The sequence below is a fragment of the Cyrtonyx montezumae genome, unplaced genomic scaffold (assembly GCF_038088225.1).
Source record: "Cyrtonyx montezumae isolate F1298 unplaced genomic scaffold, pur_monq_1.0 scaffold_3, whole genome shotgun sequence".
Lineage (NCBI taxonomy): Eukaryota > Metazoa > Chordata > Aves > Galliformes > Odontophoridae > Cyrtonyx > Cyrtonyx montezumae.
Window position 1 is genome coordinate 34,322,439 of NW_027072034.1, and position 20,695 is coordinate 34,343,133.

General features: G+C 41.9%; 1 protein-coding gene across 4 annotated transcripts in view; it reads left to right on the plus strand.

Moving 5' to 3' along the window:
- Positions 1–18,690, plus strand: part of CRACDL (CRACD like) — a 60,156-nt gene extending 41,466 nt beyond the window's left edge. For 3 of the 4 annotated variants that reach the window (XM_065741163.1, XM_065741162.1, XM_065741166.1), the window contains 5 exons: positions 552–782; positions 3,368–4,982; positions 14,420–14,616; positions 16,313–16,448; positions 17,141–18,690. In XM_065741163.1, coding sequence (XP_065597235.1) covers positions 552–782; positions 3,368–4,982; positions 14,420–14,616; positions 16,313–16,448; positions 17,141–17,286 — 2,325 coding nt within the window. In that variant the 3' untranslated portion in view covers positions 17,287–18,690. The remainder of the gene's footprint in view (positions 1–551; positions 783–3,367; positions 4,983–14,419; positions 14,617–16,312; positions 16,449–17,140) is intronic. The other variant, XM_065741164.1, reaches the window with a different exon arrangement.
- Positions 18,691–20,695: the final 2,005 nt, after the last annotated feature.

Genomic DNA, 20,695 nt, shown 5'->3' on the forward strand with positions numbered 1-20,695 from the left:
TCAGATAAACTCCCTAGTTATTTTGCAAAAGTTAAGTACATGTGAAAAAAAATGCAAGCTGACTTTGGCATTGATGCCACCGATTTTTTATTCTTTTTGCTTTCGGAGGGTGTTGTAGAGCTGGAAGAGACCTGGTGCAGTTTAGGAAGCTAGAGATGTTCCAACCAGACATAACTGTGGGTAGGAGCCCAGTAGGCACGGAAGTTGGAGGAGAGACCCAGAAAGGAAAACAGCCTTTTAGGCTCTAATGGAGTACTCTTCATAAATCTGTCTTCTACATGTTGACTGTGTATTTTTGTGCTTTAGATCTTTTAGTTAAATAAACGTCAGTTCTTCCACACTGGACAGTATACCGTAATAGTCACACAGCTAAAAATTCACTATTGCTAATACCAGTGTTCCATGTGCAGTGCAATGTTTTTTAAAGGACATCAGAGGGAAAAAGAAGCAGCCTTAAAAATGCAAACAAGTATGGCACTTTCTCTGTAGAATTGTTATATTCATGTATTGGTTTCTTCGTCTGATTGTCTGCTTGGGGATTTTTTTTTCAGGTTACATTGGGTCCTCATTCCAGATCTCGCTCTACAGATGGTCAGCTATACCCTAGGCATGGAAGTGCTAAAATGAAAGTTCGACAGGACTCTGACAGTAGCATTTCACCTGCAGCCAATTTTGAAACTCCACCTGAGCTGTCCTCGTGCTTGGATAACTCTGCTGCTAAACATAAGCTTTTAATAAAGCCCCGGAACCAGAGATCCAGTAAAATGAGAAGATTTTCTCAGGTAATTGTGAAAATAAGCAGTGTCACCAGTGACACAAAAGCAGGAAGTTCTTTCTGGACTTAATATTTGATAAGGAATATTTTGGCACGGATATTTCACTGGTTGTTAATAGCTGTTATTTCATGGGACTATCTATCTGGAGTAGACATTAGCAGCAGCTTAAATATTATCAGATTGCTTGTCAGCTATTTTGTCACAGCAATTTGTGTCACAACTGAAGAAGTTTACCGTGCAGTACAATTTAGTATCTTGTCTGTAATGCAGAATTTGGGGCTGAGTGCTTCATTTCTTACTTAAAAGAATAAATAAATAAAATTGGAAAGTGTCAACTATTAGCTTGTGTAGTTCTCCAGGTCTGAAAGATCTTGTGAAATGTTAATCTCTGACAGACTTGATGGAGGAGCTGCTTTAACTTCCCAAATGTAATGGGACTGATATTTACAGAAAGTACTGAAATAATGTGATCATCTATTAGTTGGAGACAAATTTTGTGCGTTAGGACTCTTGAATTCAGCCCTCTCTCTATCCACAAAACTTTTAGAGCCTTTACATGCACTACACTTAAAATGTCTCTGCAGAAAAAAAGGTGTGCAGCTGAACTTGTTTTTTAAACCATCATTTTATGACATTATTTGTTTTTTGATTTTTTTTTTTTTTTTTTTTTTTTTTTGTAATGTGAAGGGGATAGCTTCAGTTTACTTCTTTCTTTCCACTTTTAAGAACTAAAGTTTACAATTCTTCCTGAAGTATTTGTGCTTTATTATTTGTGGTTTCTTTCAATGTTTTCAATACATTAAAGCTGCTAAATTGGTTTGCTTAACGAAGGGGATATTTGTGGGAACACTGTTTTTAAATGTGGCTTTGTTGGTAGTTCTTCTGTCTTTCAAAATCTCTGTGATCTTTGGGCTTGGTAGAGCACTGCTGTGAGCAACACAGCGATGAGGCCAATTATTTGGAAAACCACATAAAGCAATGACTGCCTGATCAAACCTCTTTGTCCATTGTAAATTTGTTACCAAAATACATAGGTCACTCTAAAAGTAATGCCTCCTATCTGTTTCCATGGAAACTACAACAGATGCAAAGAGCGCAGTAACACTATTTGATGGAGCAAATTCTCAGCCACGGAACGGTATTTGCCAACACAGTCACCACCATTAGCTATGCGTGTTCACCAGTGATGAAAAAGAGCCTGTGTGCTGTGCTCATAAAGATCTGCAAAATGCACCACTCACCCCTCACTGTGCTTGAGTCCACTGTTTGGTCTCCATAAATGTTCAGCATCAATGAATGTCAATGGGTGCCTTTTTTTTTGGCATTGAAGAATTTAATGACACACCTTTGATTCACACACACTTCCATATCACACACCATTGTGTCAGACTGCCCCTCTGCTGCCATCTATCACATGACAACAACATGTCATGGTATATTGGCAGGAAGGTTTAATCTCCACTTTCATACCACCAACATATGCCTCTGGCATTCTGGGCCAGCATCATAATACAGGAGGTGCTACTTTTGGAGCAGCCCTCATACAATTGCTTTGTTCGTTCTGCCTATTTGCTGCTATTAATTGAGACCTCTTGGTTTTTCATGAAGAGTGTTTCAGAGTTTAGATAATACAGTTTGTAGTATTTTCCTGGCCAGCCCTGTGCGTTGTACTTCTGGCTTACCAATACCTTCTTTTACATGCCTGGGCCCTCACTAGAAATGAAAGAGGCATTGCAGCTTTGTCTTTGAATTGCACTTGTGAAACAAGAAATTGGGAAAATCATAGTATCTTCAGAGTGCAAATGTAATGTTCTTAGAACAAGGACCTGTATCCAAAATATATATTTAACCAACAAACTATAGTGAATCAGTGAGCTAATATAAGCACTGTGAAAGTGCATATTCAGCAGCTTAATAACATTTTCAAATAATCCTGTATATTTAGCGAGTCCTTAACTGAAACAAGACCTCATAGATCACTACATATATATTTGCAAACTTTTATGAAATGAAAGATTATAATGCTGTATCACAGTGTGATCAGACAGAAAACTGCCTTATGGGAGTAGACACTCAGCTGGTATAGTGTGCCAGAACCTGACAGGCTTCTTAGTTTGTTGTTCTTCCTTCTATGTAGGTTTACTCTTTAGGAAGAATGGCTTGTTTTATTTTAATTTCTATTGTGGAGTAGCAAAATACAAGGGGACAGATTTTCTCTTTCAAATGCTTCTTTTTGCCTAAGAGCAACACAACATATCCAGTATGCTGAGAGGAGTCAAGTGCCAAGTGCCAAGGACACTCCAATGGTCATTGTTTTGATGAACTTCCCATCTGTAAAGGCATGAAAGCCGTAGTTGTGCAGAAAAGAGTGTTACTGATTGCTTTTATATTGGTAAAATACATTATTCCAGAGTCTTCGTAGATAAAAATGCATCCAGTAGGTAGGTTAAGAAAACAGCATACTCAGTGTCGGAGACAAGTATTGCCTTCCTGTCTAAGATCTTGGTTGCAAATACCATGTTTAAAAAAACAAAGCAACAACATACAAATCTGCACATAGTGATGGAGCTTTCTAAATTTCTTTCTTACAGAGGACGCAGTCTGAATCTCTGACTGATTTGAGCTGTACACCAGAAGAAGAGGATGGTGAAAAGGAGATGCATGCAGACTCGCCAGATGCTGTATTTAAAAGCAGTGATCGAGAAGTGTCTCATGGCACATCTGCAGCACAGGACACGGCTTCCTGGCAGAAGCCCAGAATGCCTGAGGACCTTCCCCCTGCTTTGAGACTGGCAGTGACTCAACCCACTTCTGAGTCTGCTGTTGCACAGGAAGCTTTGCTACCAGAGAATGAACCAAAGGGCTGCCAACCAATGCTGGATGCATGTGCGAAGTCTGAGTGCTCGCTGCTGTTAGAAAGCAAAGGTTCCACAACTTCTCTGCACTCTGGTCCAGATGGGGAAGTACAAAAGCCAAAAGATTCCTCAGGAACACTGGTTCTGTTGTCTGGGGATGTGAGTAGTGATGTGTCAACTAGTACTTTAAGTAAAGGAAATAAGGGGCTTCCTTCTATGTTTTCAGCACATGAAATACCATCTGAAGAAGACATTTCAATTAGTAAGAATAGCAATATTTGCTTGGAAGGGTTAGAAGAAAACATACAGAGCAGCGATCAGGTACCTGTGGAAATGTCCTGTAACAGAGAGTCAAGGAAAGTGGTTGCTATGTCATCAGAGTCTAGCAAGCAGTTTTTCATAGGTTCTTTCCAGCCCACGGATTCATTCCATGTTTCACATCCCTCTTATTCATCAGCCCGAGTGGGATCACATGCTTCCCAGTCTCTAGAGAAAACAAAGACTGTGCAAGAAGCAGCTACTTCTGATAAAGAGAATAGTCAGTCAGTGGTCCACAAAGAAGAAATTTTGGGGAAGAAAAATGAAAAAGCAGCCAATGAACTCAATGCCTTGAGAAAGTTCTCTGTCTCTTCTGCACGGGAAAGGCCAATAACCAGAAGCCTACACTTTCCAGAAGGTTCGGTGTGCGAAAATCCATTAAATACCAGGTTCTTTCTGTCCAATGTGAACGCCTCCTTGAAAAATGAGAAGTTGAGTGAAGATTTGCAGAAGGGATCAGATCTGGAAGATAGAAAAAGTAGCGACAAAAAACAAGCTTTGCTGCCAGAATCTGACTCTGAGAACATGGGCCAGTCTACAGAAATTTTGGCTGCCTGTGGTTCTCCAGCTGTCGATACAGTTCCGGTGCAAAGTGATTCTTCTGCGGTATCTCAGAATCAGCAAAGCTGTGAAGATAAAAATCCTTTCCAAGTCAAACTTAGATCCACCTCACTGTCCTTGAAATACAGAGACCACTTGTCGTCTGAATCAAAAGGAATTAAAAGATACAGTGCGGAATTTAATTTAGAAAATGAGGGATTGACTTTATTTCTCAAAGGTGATAAGGCCGAGATCAAAGAAACAGCTGATACAAATATTGATGGTTCTTTAAATGAAAAGATCAAGTCCAAAGCAAAGTCTTCTGAACAGCTTAGTAGCAAACCTCCATTGCCTAAAAAGCCAGTCTTGCAAAACGTAACTGTTCCAAATACTAGTGCAAGCAAGGAGAAACAGGACAAAACCATTCATGCTCCTGAATCCAGAAATGAAGATAGAAACATGGAGAAAAGGCCAAATCCTAGTAAAGTGCCTGGTAAGACTCCTGATGCTTTGTGAAGTTGTCTTAACTCATGAAGAATGACCTTAACACGTGTAGTTCACACACTCTGTTATGTTAATCACAAAACTGGTGAGCTGGAGCAGAGGGCTTTGCATTTGGTGGCATTGCTTTCTAATTCTTCCTTCTGATTATCAAAACAGCAGCAGGGAAGAAGCAGCAGACAAAGTAAGGCATTTTTACCTGGGATTTTTCTGTTTCATAACATTGTTTAAAGGATGTTCAAAGTGACATTCATCAAGTACAGGGCATTAGCAAGTATTGTGAAAGAGAAATATCAAGCTACTGAATATTCCCATTTAGAGCTGCTTTCTGAAACTCCAAAAAGCAGGAGCTCATATTAAGTGCAGTGCCCTGTGTGGGGTGAGTGACTCAGACCTGTAGACCTTTTCTTACCATAGTATTGAGGGAGAAATACTGCTAACTGCCTGACATGCTCAGCACACTATTTATATGTTGTCTCCTATAAGTCTTGGTGGTTCATTTATCTGTCTTTACCATTACTCACTCCTTGTTTAAAAACAAGAATTAGCTACCCCGCAGCTCGCTGGACTAAGATCAAGTCTACTGCAGATCGTTAAATTGCACCCAGTTGTCTGTACTGTAAGCCAAAATATAATTGGGTTAGAGTTAAAAAATTCAGTCCTCTGGAGACCAATATATTGTGTGCCACAGGCAGAGAACAGAAAAGGCGACATTGACATCTGAGGTCTTTGCAACCACAGTAAATGAGTTAAGTAAAGTACACACAAGCAATTATAACAGGAAAAACTCTGCTCTTCTCTCCGAAGAGTGGCCAAAAGGTGGGAAAAAAAATCTTTATGTCTTCCAATATGTAGGAGGAACTTATTCTCTGCCCCAGTCTGTCTGGTCATCAGTCTGATGTTAAGAATGTGAAGGGATGAGGTGTCTGCATGTCACAGCAGAGCTAGCCATTCAGGTTGCTATTTTCCACTGGGGGTCAGGCTCTGAGCCTGGGAGAGAGGAAACACTAAGCTGAAAGAAGACCTCATGTATCAGGATGTATCAGGCCACTTGTTCTGTACAAAAGCCTTTTCCTGGCCCCACAGACAACTTGCTGAAGCTGAGCAAGACTGGGTGAAGCCAGAGTGCAATGAGAGCTGGCGGGTGCAGGAAGAAGAGGAAATGGAAGAAATGGATCTGGGGAGCACATTTCTCCTGGCTTCTCTTTTGCTTCTCCAGCTCTGGGACAAAGGACATTCCTGGCCCTGGCTTAGGCCTGTCCTCTACAAAACAGTGTGTATGGACAAGAGCCTGGCTTCACTGACAGGGCTGTGCACACCTGGAGTTTGACCTGGTGCTGCTGGTCCAGAAACACTGTTTCAGATGTGTTTAAACCTGGCAGTATTACAGCAGGTTTTTATGGCCTGGTGTTGTCTGACATGGAGATTCAGATTAGCCTGTAGTAGTAATTAGTCTTCTTATCTAATTCCTCACTGTTATTATTGTATCATAGTAGTTCTCTGGCTTTGAACAGTTTTCTATTGCATTCTGCTATTTTTGCATGCCAGGACTAAAAACTTAATTCTAAACAGAGAACACTTTACTCCAGCTTGACCTGAGGACTTTCCAGGTCTTTCCCATGCCACTATAGACCTTTCTCTTTAGAAATGGGATCAAATCACCACCTCAGCCTGAGCTGGCTACCACAGGCTGCAAGTGAGTGAGGTGACCCCACCTTCTCCAGCTACCTGGGCACAACAGCAGGTTTTGCAGAGGGGAATTAGGCAGCATCACGTGGGAGAATTGCTGCATTTCCTCTGCGTGCATGTCTCTGCATCTTGAACCATGGGATGCAATGAGAGAAAAAATGGCTTTATGGGACAGTGCAGAACTCCTGTGCAAATGTCATTTTAAGCTCTTTGAAACTTTTGCCTCATCCCAGTGACTCAGGAGATGACCTTTGTGAGTGCTAGAAATCTGAAAAGCATGGTCAGCATCACTCTTCCAGGAGTCGATCATGTGGCTTAACAACAAAGTCTGGTGATCAGGTATTTTTGTCCTTAAGAGCTGGGGTTGCTACTGAGGAACACTTGATGCTGTCAGGGAGTTTCTGTGTACTGCGTGTTAGGAAATTCCTCTGCTCAGCAGGAAGGCAAACTGTGGAATCATAATGCAACAGAGAGCAATACCTTTTTCCTATACAGTCGTCTGCAGAAAGTCAGTTTGCTGTGTCATGGGATGAACAGGAGTGGTTTGGTTCATGGAGCTCAATTTTTGGCTTCTCAACATTCTTGGTACCAGAGGCCCCATGAGGCTTCTGTGCCACCAAGGGGAAAGCAGCAGTCTGGCCCAGCAGCATTTTGTGGTCAGTGAGGGGATTGTTCGGCCTCTGTGCAGCTGCAAGGTGACTTTTTGATGGATATGTGAAGTCATTCACTCCAGGTGTCCAGAGGAGGAATTTTTCTGGAGCTAAAAGCACGTCTTTGCAAGAATTAAACAATGGAGATGTGTTTTTGGGAGTTGATAGTCTAGAAATCCTGTAAAGGGCAGAAACAACACATGCTAACAGGTTATTGCAAGAGCAAAACTGTAAGTAATACCCATGTGAGTGTGCACATGAGAATATTTAAAAATAAGTGACTGTAGCAGAGTGTTCTCTAGAAGAGAAAAGGAACTCGGAGCGGTACAGTGATTGTAATTGCAAAGGAAATTGGTACGCATTGTCTGGGAAATTTGGGCTTTGAAGTGACAAAGAAAATGTTTCCTTCTACATAAAAGACATTGCTCCGGTGCTGTCCTGTCTATAGCTGGAAAGGGCACACTTTTGTTTTGTTTGTTTGTTTGTTTTGGTTTTGTTTTTTTCCAAAATACGTTTGTTTCTAGGCTGTGTCAGGCTATTCTGTAACATGGCTGCTTTCCAGCCATGAAATAGACTTGGATGCAAACATAACACTTTCTGGTGTACAAAAGACTCTCCTGGCATCAGTGGTATAGATCCAACCAAAAGTCACATTCTTCACAGAGTTTAAAGAAGGAAATGCCAGAAATACATAGTCAGATCTTTTAGAATTCCATGTTCTGAAATTAAGGAACTGGGTGTGTACTCTGACACAGATGCATCTAGTACATTAGTAAACAAAGAATTATTTAGGGCAGGGTGTATACTAATGCCCTAAATGCCATCTGCATTTTTAAAGCCTTTTTTGAAATACCTGGTGTTTCACGATTGACCAAAGACACAACGATGTGGAATGAAATCTGCACACATGAGCAGTCGTACAAAACAATGACACTTGTGCACACAGAGGGGTTATGTCCTGTGTATAGTTGTTTGGATTAGTTATGGATATGCTTGCTTTCAAAATACAGAGGGAGTACACAAGTTAGCTTTGCTGTTACCAGAGGTAAGTCCTTCAAGCAGCTGTAATATTCCGCTGCACAAATACATGGCAAAAGCAACCACTCTTTGCAGTCTTTGCAGGCATAAGATGCTCATAATCAGGGACAGGATCTAAATGTTATACAGGAGGCTCTGCGATATTTTGTTCACGCAAAGGCTTTTAGATATAAGGAAACAGGAACAATATCTCAGGCAGTACCAAAAACAAATCGATCCCTAAAGCTCAGGGGTATGTTTAAATATGTCTTTGTTGTGGTTATTCACGAACAGAGTGTGTACAGACAACCTTACACACAGTTGAATACACTGAGAATATCTGTTCATCACTATACAGAAGTGGACATGTATTTCTTTCTCACTTTCTGTGTGTGCGTACACCACTGCATAATAACGAGTCTATAGTAGATCCTCTTTAGTCCATAAATAGTACTGTATCTTCATCTTGTTGCTCACACAACCAGATAGATGAGATATAATGTATCCAGCTACTGATGGGAAGTGTATGCTTTCGTATTCACAATATTTAGGCAGAAGAAATTTCATTTGTAAGAGCAGAGCTGTAGTCTCTAAGGAAGAGCAAATCTTTAGTAAAGTGCAGAGGGAAATAGATACCTATATTTAACACCTGCAGCAGGGAAATTTCCCCCCAAGAAGCAGCGGGCCAGCCCTGCTGCTGAGAAGAGCTTGGGTGATTCTTATCTGAGGGAAAGAATTCAGAATATTAGAGAAGGCTCTGTTTGGTCTGGGAGTCGTCTGATGGTGAGACTCAGAGCCGTGAAAGTGGTGAAGGGCACGGGCCTGGCTGCCAGCAGCCTGAGTGAAGAGGCCTGCAATGGAGTGTGCTCGGGAGCTGTGGTGGAACGGGTGGAGGAAGCTTTTGAGTGTGGTTTCAAGCAGCAGCAGGCTTCAGCAGCCCACATGAAATGCTGAGTGTTCGTAGGTGGAGGCATTGGGCACAGAGCAGCTGGACAAGTTCTGACCTGGTGTCCTCCCATTTTCTGTGACTTATCCCAAGGGGAAGAAGGGGCTCGCTCTTCTTTCCAAAAGCCTCAGGCCAAATCTGTTCCAAGGAAACAAAGGGAAGAATATCATGAGCTTAAACCTATGAGTGAATGAGAGATACATCACTGCCAACAACATCCTTTATTAGTTTATGAAGTTATTAAGTAGAGAGTTGAATAGTGTATTGTTTAAACGTACTGTAATAAGAACCCAAGAATATAATTCAGAATTCAGTTTTCAGAGTGTGCCATGGAAGCAAGAGGCTCCCCCCACTTCACAGAAGGAGAACTGAAGCAGAGTGATTGTGGAGTTCATGGCATGTCCAGATATGTTCCCAGATAAATAATGACAGGACAAGAGGGAATGGCCACAAGTTGTGGAAGATTTAGATTAGATTTGAGGAAAAACTTTTTCTCTGAAGAGTGTTCAGGCACTGGAATAGCCTGCCTAGGGAGGTGGTTGAGGCACCATCCCTAGCGCTGTTCAAGAAGCGTTTAGATGAGGTGCTAAGGGATTTGATTTAGTAGTTGGGTAGGGATAGTGATAGGAGGATGGTTGGACTAGATGATCTTGTAGGTCCTTTCCAACCTAATGTACCTGTGAATCTATGAATCTATGTCAGCCTCACATGGATTCCAGCAGAAGATGCCTCTGCTTGCACTCAGCACTCTGTGATGGCAGAGCATACCCACGAGGAACTCTTGTTCCTGCTGTGCATGTGACTTCCGTCAGAAATGGGAATTACACTGTGCTTTTGAGTTCTTTTGGTTACACCGTGGCTAACTGGTTCCTTAAATGCTGAGCTTTGATGTGCGGTGCATGGTGAATTACAAAAGCATTCTGACTGCCTCATGACCGGATGAGATAAGATAGGAGGGAGGACTTATTCATGGGAAGCAGACAGTCACTGAAATGAGGAAGATGTGCAGACAGCACTTCGTGTGAATTGTTGCTTCTCGGGAATGCTTTTGGCTTCTTAGTGCCCTTCAGAACCCCAGAGTTTCTTGGGAGAGACTCAAATAACCTTAAACTGTGAGATTGACTCTCTCCACCTTACTTTGTCCAGTATTACTTTACCACCTTTCATCTTTTGCTAGTACCGTAAAGCATCTGGAACAGCAGTGCATGTATATCGCCACACCACCTTCTCTAGTTGGAAGCAGGATGTAAAGGATCTCTGGGCAATAGGAAAGATAGTAGATTGTGAATACAACGCAGTCTGTTCCTCCTCTTATGGTAATTTTAGCTGAGTGATAAGGGATAAGGAAGCAAATACTACAGATTGTATCTGACTTTTTTTGCTGAAGAAAACACATTTCCCTCACTTTGCCTGCCTACTTCCTGTAGCTAAGACTCACAGCAGCAAGAGTAAAATGTAATTACTTGATGAAAGAAGAAAGCCCATCCCAGAAGCAGATCAGCTCTTGATCCTGCTCATAGCAGGTGATGGTACTGTGCTTTCCCAAGTCAGGCTTAAACAGATACGTTGTCTTCCAGCCCTTAAAGATGTTGATAAAGAGCTTTTTCACTGCTACTACAATGGGAGCATTCTGATACCATCTCCTGCAGGATAATATCTGGTGCTAATTTGGCCACCTCTTAATTAGCATTACCTGGACATCTGGTTTCTCTTCATGAAAATGATTTGCAAAGCCCAAGTGTTTGATGCCTTCACTGTTAATATCTGCATTATGGGAAACACAGTTGTAGTAGTAGCCTCCTGATAGCACTGAGGGATTGGGAACCCTGTTGTGCTAGGTAATGCATGTCAAAACAATAGGAGGAAGAATCTTAAACACACAAAAACAGAAATGGGAGCACAGATAGCAGTAAGACCATTACATGTAGCATGGTAAATAGAACCGGAGCATAGAAGTCATTGTCAGTATTGATTGTTCAGTGGGAGCTGAGAGAGAACAACACACAGTTCAGGCAGTGTTTATAGAAAGCCCCTGCGGTGTGACAGGGAAAATGGGACAGAACACAAAGGGTGATTCTGAATCACGAAGACTAAGTAACATCCCTAGCAGAGTCAAGACAGAAGCTGAGTTCCCACTATCAAGGTAATGCTGGTGGGCAAGTCGAATGGGCCTTCAGAGTAAAAATTTTGTTATTTATGTGAGGACCAAGGTATTAAGGACAGTAAAGGACACTGCAAAGGCTGTAGTTATTGCGGAAAAGGACCTGTGAGATAGTGTGCCTGTAGCTATGCAAGGCCCTGTCTTGAAACTGAGGCCTCAAGATGTGGGGTAAGGAGATGTTTGGTGGGATGGAGTTACAGTAAAAGGCTGGCCAGGCACAGGGAGGCTTCAATGGAAAAACATCTTGGTAACACTGATAATACCTTGGTAATATTAACTGCTGTGTGGATATTCATTAAAGAATGCTTTTGAGGAACACCAGACATCACCATCACCTCCGATAGTGGCAGTCAATCTGCTTATCACAGCAGTGTGGGAACTGATGAAGCATGGAGCCTAGTTATACCTGGCAGAGCACTAATGGGTTTTGCCATAATTACTTACTACCTAGATATGCGGGCGTGACCTACAAACAAAGGAGATAATGTGATTGTGAATATATATTTCTTGTTGAAATTAGTTGTAATATAGTCAGAGAATGTTTAGTAGTCCTTGAGCTGCTAGTGTTTGTCTTGAAGAAATGTGGAAAATAAGGGAAAGTAGCAAATCTTGGAAAGGGAAGTGAGAAGGGGAAAACGGAGGGGAAATAGTGTTATATACCACTTAAAATGAAATACTAAAAGGAATAACTGAGCTATTTGTGAATGTCTGCAAGATAGGGCAGGTGTAGGTTCTAAACAACATGGCTTGGTGATGAGAAGTCAAATCAAATGATAACTGTTGTGACAGGGCAAATGAGTGTCATGACATCCCCTCATGACACTCCTATAAATACAATCTTGCTGAAGCTATTTGTTGGGTTGATACAGAGCTACTGAGTGTGCTAGCTATGTTTCACTGTCATTTTAATGGTGGCCATCCTAGTTCTGGGACTATTCAGTGTATTTAAAGGCATGGGTGACAGAACTAAGTGTATTTTTCTTACATTTGCAAGTACTAGCAAGCTAGAAAGCCTGTGGGCACACTGGAGAACAAGAATAGATCAGAGTTCTCTTGAGAAAGTAGAGACATAGTTTGAAAAGAATATTTTTATTACAGGAAAGTACAAAGTGCTGCTCTGTATGTTAAAATAATCAGGTGCACAGATACAAAAAGGGGAGGGGAGAGGGAAAGTAGGATGATCTGGAGCTCACAAAGTAAATTTGAAACAAGTATAAGGTAATCCTGCAAAAAAAAACAAAACGTAGTGACTGATGTGTGTAGGAGGCAGTATCCAAGGCATGTGGAGTACTTCTACTTCACCTGATGCTAGCACCTTGTACAAGATTGGAGCACTATATTTGAAAGCAGATTTGAACTAAATTAGGACAGTGCCTACAAAAGCATCCAGAGAATAAAACCAATCAGAAAAGCCCCAAAAGTAAATGGAGAAAACGTGGTCTAAATCTTAAATGCACAACAGATTGCCACGAGAACAATATGAGTAATCTGCTCACAACCACAGTGTATAGGAAAAGAAGTTCTAGATTTAAATTAGAGCAAAGAAGATTTAGCTTACCCTGTGGGGAAAAAAATCTAGTGGAAAAAGAACAGCCAAGTCTCTGGACAGTTTGTCTGGGGAGACTGTGAGTTCCATCTCATCTTTGGTGGCCTTTAACAACAGGTGAGATGAATATTGGTCAGAATACAGTTTATGTGAAGTTTTGCAGCTCATCTTGCCTTACAGCTGAAGGGATAGACTCGATGACATAGGACATCATTCCCAGCATTATATTATCATCCTCTAAAATGAGACAAAAATGAAGCAAGCCAAGGGCAGCCAGTAAAGAGAAGAGAAGAGGTTATGTGAGGAACAGCTGTTGGTATGGAAAGATGGGAGATGTAGGTGGCATTCAGAGAATCAGAGTAACTTGCCATGCAGGAACAAGGGAAGCTCCTTCAGTGTCTCGGGCCCTTTTTCATCTATGCTGATTCAGCACAACTGGGCTTCCAGCAGTCTTCTTTTCAGAGGCTTCAGTTCTGAAATAGCCTTCCAGAAATTTGGGGACAATGGTGACCAAAAGTGCCTGGCGAAAGTTCATCTGTCTTTCTCTGTGGTAGCACTGTTCTTATTCCTCATTTAAATCACGCAGTGGTGCTGTAGTAGTTGAAGTAACTGAAGCTTGGGTGCAGTGTAAACCAAGGAAAAAGTGGAGAATGTGGGGGCAGGAGCCAGCAGAGGAGCTGAAGCTCTCGATCTGATTCTGCCCAGGGTACAGACAGGGTTTCCCTACACAGAGTGTTTGAATATGCACTATTTCCCCATATCTCTGCGTACCACTTGTTCCTTAATAGCAAACGTGAGAATAACAGAGGAGTACTTTCGACCCTTTTCTCTAGGAAATGCTTTTTTTTTTTCTTACCTTGCTGAAATCTCTGTTGTAGTAGAGCATGATGAGTTCCAAGTGCGGAACGTGGTGAGCGTCAGCAGGGATAAGTCAAAATGCACCCCATATCAAATGACCAAATTAACCCTTTGGTTTTAATGGTATTTCTGTGTGTTCAGGCAACACAGGCTGCAGGCAACGGGGGGCTGTGCCAGAGAGGCTAAAAGGGCCTCAGGAAGGCAGCAACCAGACTAAGGCACTGGCTGCTGCTGTTTGGGAATGGGAATGGAGGGAGCAGAAGGGGAAACCCTGGAAAATGGTTGGTTGCATGAAGCTTGATTGTCTTTCCTGAATCTCTACTGTATGAAGGCAGTGACAATGGACTCTAACTGAACGAGGGTGAGAAGAGGATTTTCACCAGTAGAGTATTAACTTAGTGAAAACATGAAGATTGTTCTCTGGAGACCACTCTGAAAAGTGTTCCTATTTACTCAGGGTTATCACACTTCATGTGACAAATCAGCATATTGAGTAAGTGAGAGCTGAAGCTAATTACAACTCTCTTTCAAATAACCATGCATATAAATAATCTGTCAACAGAGAGGAGTGTGTCTTTGGTGATTGCTGGAGACTCCAGAAGGGAGCCTGACAGCTCCACAGAGCCAGCCTGGATCACCATCGCAAGGCAGAAGCAGTGGGGCATGCTGCACGAGCAGGAGCTTGATGGAGATAAACCTGTCACTCCGGATGCTAAATCAGATACAGAGAAACAGAATAAAGAGAAGGAAAGAACAGAGGTACTTACTGTACAACTTTGTGATGATTTCATATATTACACTTCCATAGTATTCCTTGGATCCACTGCTGTTTTACCATTCAGATGCCATAATGATGGCAGATATTTAATGAGTATAACCGCAAGCAACACAATCACTGCTCTCATAAGTGTGTTACAGATGCAGAATTCCCTGGTTATTCAGATAAGTAATTTTACATTACATGTCCAAGAAATCCTAGAACTATGTGAGGTGTGTAAACTTTCTTAGGTGCCCACTGCATACTTAGCAGAGGTAAGGTGTGGATCATAGGCTAAAATAACCAAAATGTGGTACTGAATTGTACAACCTCTCAATGCAATGAGATCAATACAGTACTCTCTACACCATCTCATAGAATCTCCTAAACCTTCTCACTATCTAACACTGAATGAAGAGCCCAGTCCCAGAAGGATTTTAGAGCAACAGCATTTAAAGCGTTGAGAAGTGAAACAGGATAAAAATAGCATTCACACTTGCAGACATTGCCAAGATATAAATTCTGGTTCTTTGTATATAACTGAAATGCACAATGTGGTGCCATAGAATATGGGCTTCAAAGATCCCATGCAAAAAAAAAGTGACACTGGTAGCAAGTTATCTTCCCAGGTGACAAAGCTGTGCTAGCAGAAGCACTTGGCATTAATACAGAATACTAACAAGGCTTCCCTGTTACTGGGCTGGCTCATGGAGGCAGCAGTGTGTGAGTACTGCTGCCTGTGTTGCCTTGTGCACAGTAAGAGCCCAGCACTGATGCAGGAATATGAGTAGCTTACACCAGTTTAGCATTCCCAGTGCAAATGACCTACTTTCTTGCTTAAAATGGTACTATAAGAAACCCGATTACTGTATTATATCCTGGAATAGAAAAAGATGTCTAGATGATGAAAAAATAGCAGTGGTTTAGATTAACAGGAAGTAAAACCTAATAAAATGTCTAGGCAAGACTGTAAACTGCAAAAATACTCAGCACTGTCATAGCAGTTAAAACACGAAGTGTTTAAATGATCCCAAAGTAGTTTCTGTGTACGAAACTCCAGATTTTTGTTGGCACTGTTCCCTAAAATTCATGCCATGCATTTCATTTCCCTATATCAGTGAGCGCAGAAATATTCCAAGATGCTCCTGACTGCTGTGTGTGAGGCGTGGTGCCACTGTACTACTCCCACTCTCACTCTCACGTGGCACCAGGCACTGTTGCTTCATGGTAGTTTTTGATACTGGCAAGAAAAATCATGGGAGGATGTGTTTCATTTCCTTTTTATGGAAGTTTATCTTAAATCCTCCAAAAATTCAGTGCCTTAAGCAACAAAATTTGGGAGGTGGAAGGGAAACAGAAGGGTGAGGCTGTTTGCAAATCCTACATATGTTAGTGGAGATTTCTAAATGGCTTGGAATATATTCTGTCTTTATAACGACCTACTCAGAGATACTGTTATAAATAAGAAGATATAAGGAGGGACAGTTTCAGTTTTTCAAGTTGAGTATTATGGATGCTAACATGAAATTCATAGAGCTCTCTGAACAGGTATCAGTTTGAGTGAGAGAAGTGGAACAGTGTGTGTTAAGTCCATGTGGTCTTTGGATCATAACAGGCATCAAATCCACTCATATTCTTCCAGTCTGATCTTATTTATTCTCTGTGCATTACTTGGACTTTAACCCTCTGTGTACCTAGGCATCAGTGAAGCAGCAGTGGAGCAAACCTTCCCACTTGGCACCTAAAACCATTTCTGAAGAACAGAGGAAGGAGCCAAAGTCTGAAGCAAAAGAGCTGCTGACAAGAACCAATTCACTGTCACATTTTGTCTCTGGTAGGAAAGAAAATGCTTAAAATGTATTGCTCTTAGCTTGCAACCTTGTCTGAAGAAATCCTTGTTTGAGTGTGCTGGAGAAGGATTAGAGGTTAGATCCTAATCCCTTCCCTGGTCCCACATCACCAAAGGCAAAGTGTTTTCTCAGCATTTATATCTGGAGATGTATGGTGCCATATTCCACTTCGATTACACTGTAGTCAGAACTGTGAATCAAAAGTGCCAGGCCATTTCACAGCATTGGGTCCCAAATGTAAAAAGTTAAATGCATGCAGAACTATTTTCAACAGTGTTCAGTTTCCATGGGGTTTCCTAAGCACACAAGAACAATGTGATCACCACCTATCTGCCCATCAGTGAGCTGAAGGTTGGGAGGAAGACTGAAAGGAGTCCTCTCTCTAATGAAAAGACTCACTCTAGTTTGGTCTGGGTGTGAACACAGGGCACGGCAAGGAATCGAGGTTGTCCTACTGTTTTTTATAAGCTTAGGAACCAAAATATATTAGTCATAAAAAACATCTTCTTTTGTTGCTCAAAGTGGTTATTGCCTCAGTAATGTATTGTGGGAGTTTTGATGTGAAATGCAAAGATTTTCTGCTGAAGAGCAAGACTCAGCAAGTTTTTTAATGAAAGAGCAGAATGTATAGCTGCACAGCAAGCTGATGTGAAATGTGCCTGTGTTTTATTCACAGCAGCTCAGTCACCGGCACCGGGGGATAAAGATGAAATCAGCCACCTGAAGAAAGCCAGTACTGCTGCTCCAGACCAGCCATCGTGGATGGAACTTGCCAAAAAGAAATCTCAAGCTTGGAGTGATATGCCCCAGATTATAAAATAGAACTATGCAAACGAATAACATCATTTATAAATAAGTCAGCTACTTAATTGAACTTCTACAGACCAGCTAGTCACAGTGAAGAATCTCTGACACAGGAGAAGGCTCTTACTATACAGCTGTGGAGAAAGCGTGCAATAGGTGCAGTCAAAAAGTTTACCTTAAGCAATTGTAGGATCAGGATTGCAATGGCGATGGGTTACTTACATTATGCTAAGAGCACTCTTACACCTTGGAAAACAAAATTCCTGCCTTATGTGTTTCCTGTGTTTTCTTCCTTTAAGGACGTTTGCATCAGAAGAGGATCTTTGCTAACCTTTGCTGAGTTTCAGTTGTTGCTGTTCTGTTTGATATTTTTCTCCTCTGTTTACATTTATAAACTGTGCACTAACATCCTGATTCTGTTGACGTGTGTCACTAGAATTGTCTTGACGCTTTTTCTATCAAACTGTAGACATTTTCATGAATAGCTTCTAGCAAGAACTCCACTAAAATGTGCTGCTTGGGCTCTGTTTGCTGAGCTGAACCGAGTGCTACAGTCTCTGATTTTAGGTTACATTTCATGAGGCACAGCAAATTCATGCATGACTATGAATAAAAATTCCTCAGGTCCTTCTGTGAGCAGCCTTGGTTGCATGATATTTGCTAGAAGGTGAGCAATAAGGAAGCTGGACTGGAGTTGGAAGCTCATCACAGTTACTTTTCTACCTGAATTTATCTGCAACTATCTTCTCTTTATGTGAAATCATCACTCTCAATTAGGAGCGTGGTGTTAGCAGCAATGGACAATTTTTCAGGCTAACAATAAATCCCATTGGAGAATTTCCTGGAAACTTAATGCCCAGGAATTAATGCTAAGGAAACTTAGCAGTGGATATGGCAAACATTTCTCTCTGTGTATGTGTGTATGTGTGAAATATTGCCTTAATGCTGCACTCCCTAGGTTTATTTATGTATATATTTGTGATTTTGTTTTTCTTTCAGAAGAAAAAAATTATATATATATATATACATACAGGGAGACCTTAGGAAATGTAGGATTTCCTAAGAAACACATCTGCAGTTTGGAAGTTTTGTCATGTTGTCTTCTCTAAGGAGGTGGGGAGTAAAAGCTGGCCTTCCTCAGCAATTAATATTTCATTTTACATCAAGCAGCTCACTGGAACATGTGAATATCCAAGGCACTGTGGTAGATTCACCCTGATGGACAACAAAACTTCACCACAGCCACTCCCTACCATGGGACCCACCCTTCAAGGCACTGCTCCACACGGGTAGCAGTTCCCTCAGCCCTCCTGCCCCACCGCGGGCCCCCCTCCATGGGCTGCCACTCCAGCCCGGGTCAGCTCTTCCTGTTTAGTTTTTGTATCCAGGTGATACTGTAGGACCAGCAGAAGAAATAGGTACCTTTTTTCAGATATTAAAAAAAGGATTTAAACTCCTTCTGAAATATTTTTTTATTTTTATTTTATATTTGTATTCTCTAGTTATTGCCGTGTCCCTTCACATGCCCCATGCAGAGGGGATGACATTTTCAGGAAATGCAATGAAAAATGCAGTCTGTCTCCTTGCAGGTCTTGTTTAAAACGATTAAAACTGCTGAATTGTGACTGAATTTTTGGAACATGACCTGTGCAGCTGCATGGGGAAGCATGGGAAGCCATTGGACCTTCTCCCATTTTGACAGACAGACACTCAGGAGTACCAGAGAAGCAAGATGGAGGTCTGCTGGCATGAGCTGTGCAAATCCCAAGGGAAACAACCACCTTGTGCCCTGCCCTTTGTGTGGTGTTTCAGCTCCAAACAGCAGACTGGAAGCACCAAGGATGTCGATGATTTCAGGGTGTAGCCAGATGAACCAGTGGAAGACGAAACCCAACAAGAATTGCTCAGGATGAAAGCCAGAGTCTTGGCCTCAGTGATCACTACTGGCCTTGGCCTGTGCCATCGCCACGGGCCTTGGGAGACAGCAGCTGGCAGACTCATGTTTGGCACAGCGTCCTGCCACAGGCAACAGTGTTTGTGAAAGACCCTGGGCTCACTGGACCACTCACCTGACAGACTTCTGTTTTCTCACAGCATCGCTCTGCACACACATTTTTTCACTCTTAAGTCAAAGGGCCCTCATACAGTCCTGACACAGCTGTGCTGTCAACAGGTAGGCTGAATGTAGGTTTGGAGCCCCTGTATTTTGCGTTGGACAGATGGCTTGTTTGTGGCCAAATACAAACATAATTTTCTTCTCTGTGTGAAAAGTGATTTCTGGTTAACACTTCATACCACTGGAAAAGCCTTTCAAATCTGATCAGCTTTCCTGAGGGCGTCACTGTGCATTCCCAGCTGAGAAGCAGTACGACTGACTCAGGCTGATGCATTTTGCTCGGGCAGCTGCAGTATACATTGTCAGTATAGAACTTCTAACACATAGAATCTAAAAATTTACTCTTTGTTCATAACTCATGCACATCAGATCTCACAGTCTGAACTACAGTCAAGGAACACCAGCAGAATGGACTTGAAAACAGAACAGTTTCCTCTCTGAGAAGTGCTTTGTGATGCATCTTTGGCTCTCTGTTCAAGGTACAAGGTGACACTCCGCAATCAGTTGTTCCTGGTGGTGAAGTACTGTGTGCAATGCAAATGCAGCATGGGATGTACCTCTTTCTGTGCAAAAACTAGATTTGGTGACTTACCCAATTGATGAGTTGGATTATCATAATTAGCTACCTCTGGAGCTCAGTAACTTTCAGTAAAAAATTATGACTAAATGACTTTTAATGTACAACAAACCATAATTTTTTTTTTAAGGCCAGAATAGCCCTCCGGCCTTTACTTAGATGCCGTGTTTTGCACTGTGTTGCTTTTGACAGGAAAAACATTTACTAAATGTATTCGATTTTTTTAAGGATGAATACAGAATCTTGTCAGAAAATATCCAGCAGCAGCGTAGCGAGCAGCCTGCTGTAATTTTGTGATGCCATTAATTCCCTCTTAGTCTTAGAAGTGTGCAATAAACTTGCCAAACTGTCTGCTTTGTACATGTGATGAGCACTCTGCTGCGGATAACAAAGGTTTAATTACGGGATTTTGTGTTTGCAGTTAGCAGATAGCTTTTGTACTGCTCCGGTGTCAAAGGCAAAGAAAGGATTTGTGAACGCTGGTCAGTGCTTTGTGGCTCGTGAATCAATAGCCATTGAAGGGCCTTGTGAAGTATCACTCCCAGGCAGTTCTCTGCCTTGTGTTACTCTCTGAAGCTTCCTACCAGCGTGACACGTTTCCAGGGTCAATTCAGATCTTCTTTTGCGATACCTTGGAGTGCCACTGCCTCCCCTGCAGATCCCAGTTCTCTTCTGTGCACTGGCTGTGTTCCCAGAAGGAAGCCCTTGCAGCTCACCTATTGCAGCTGAAAGGG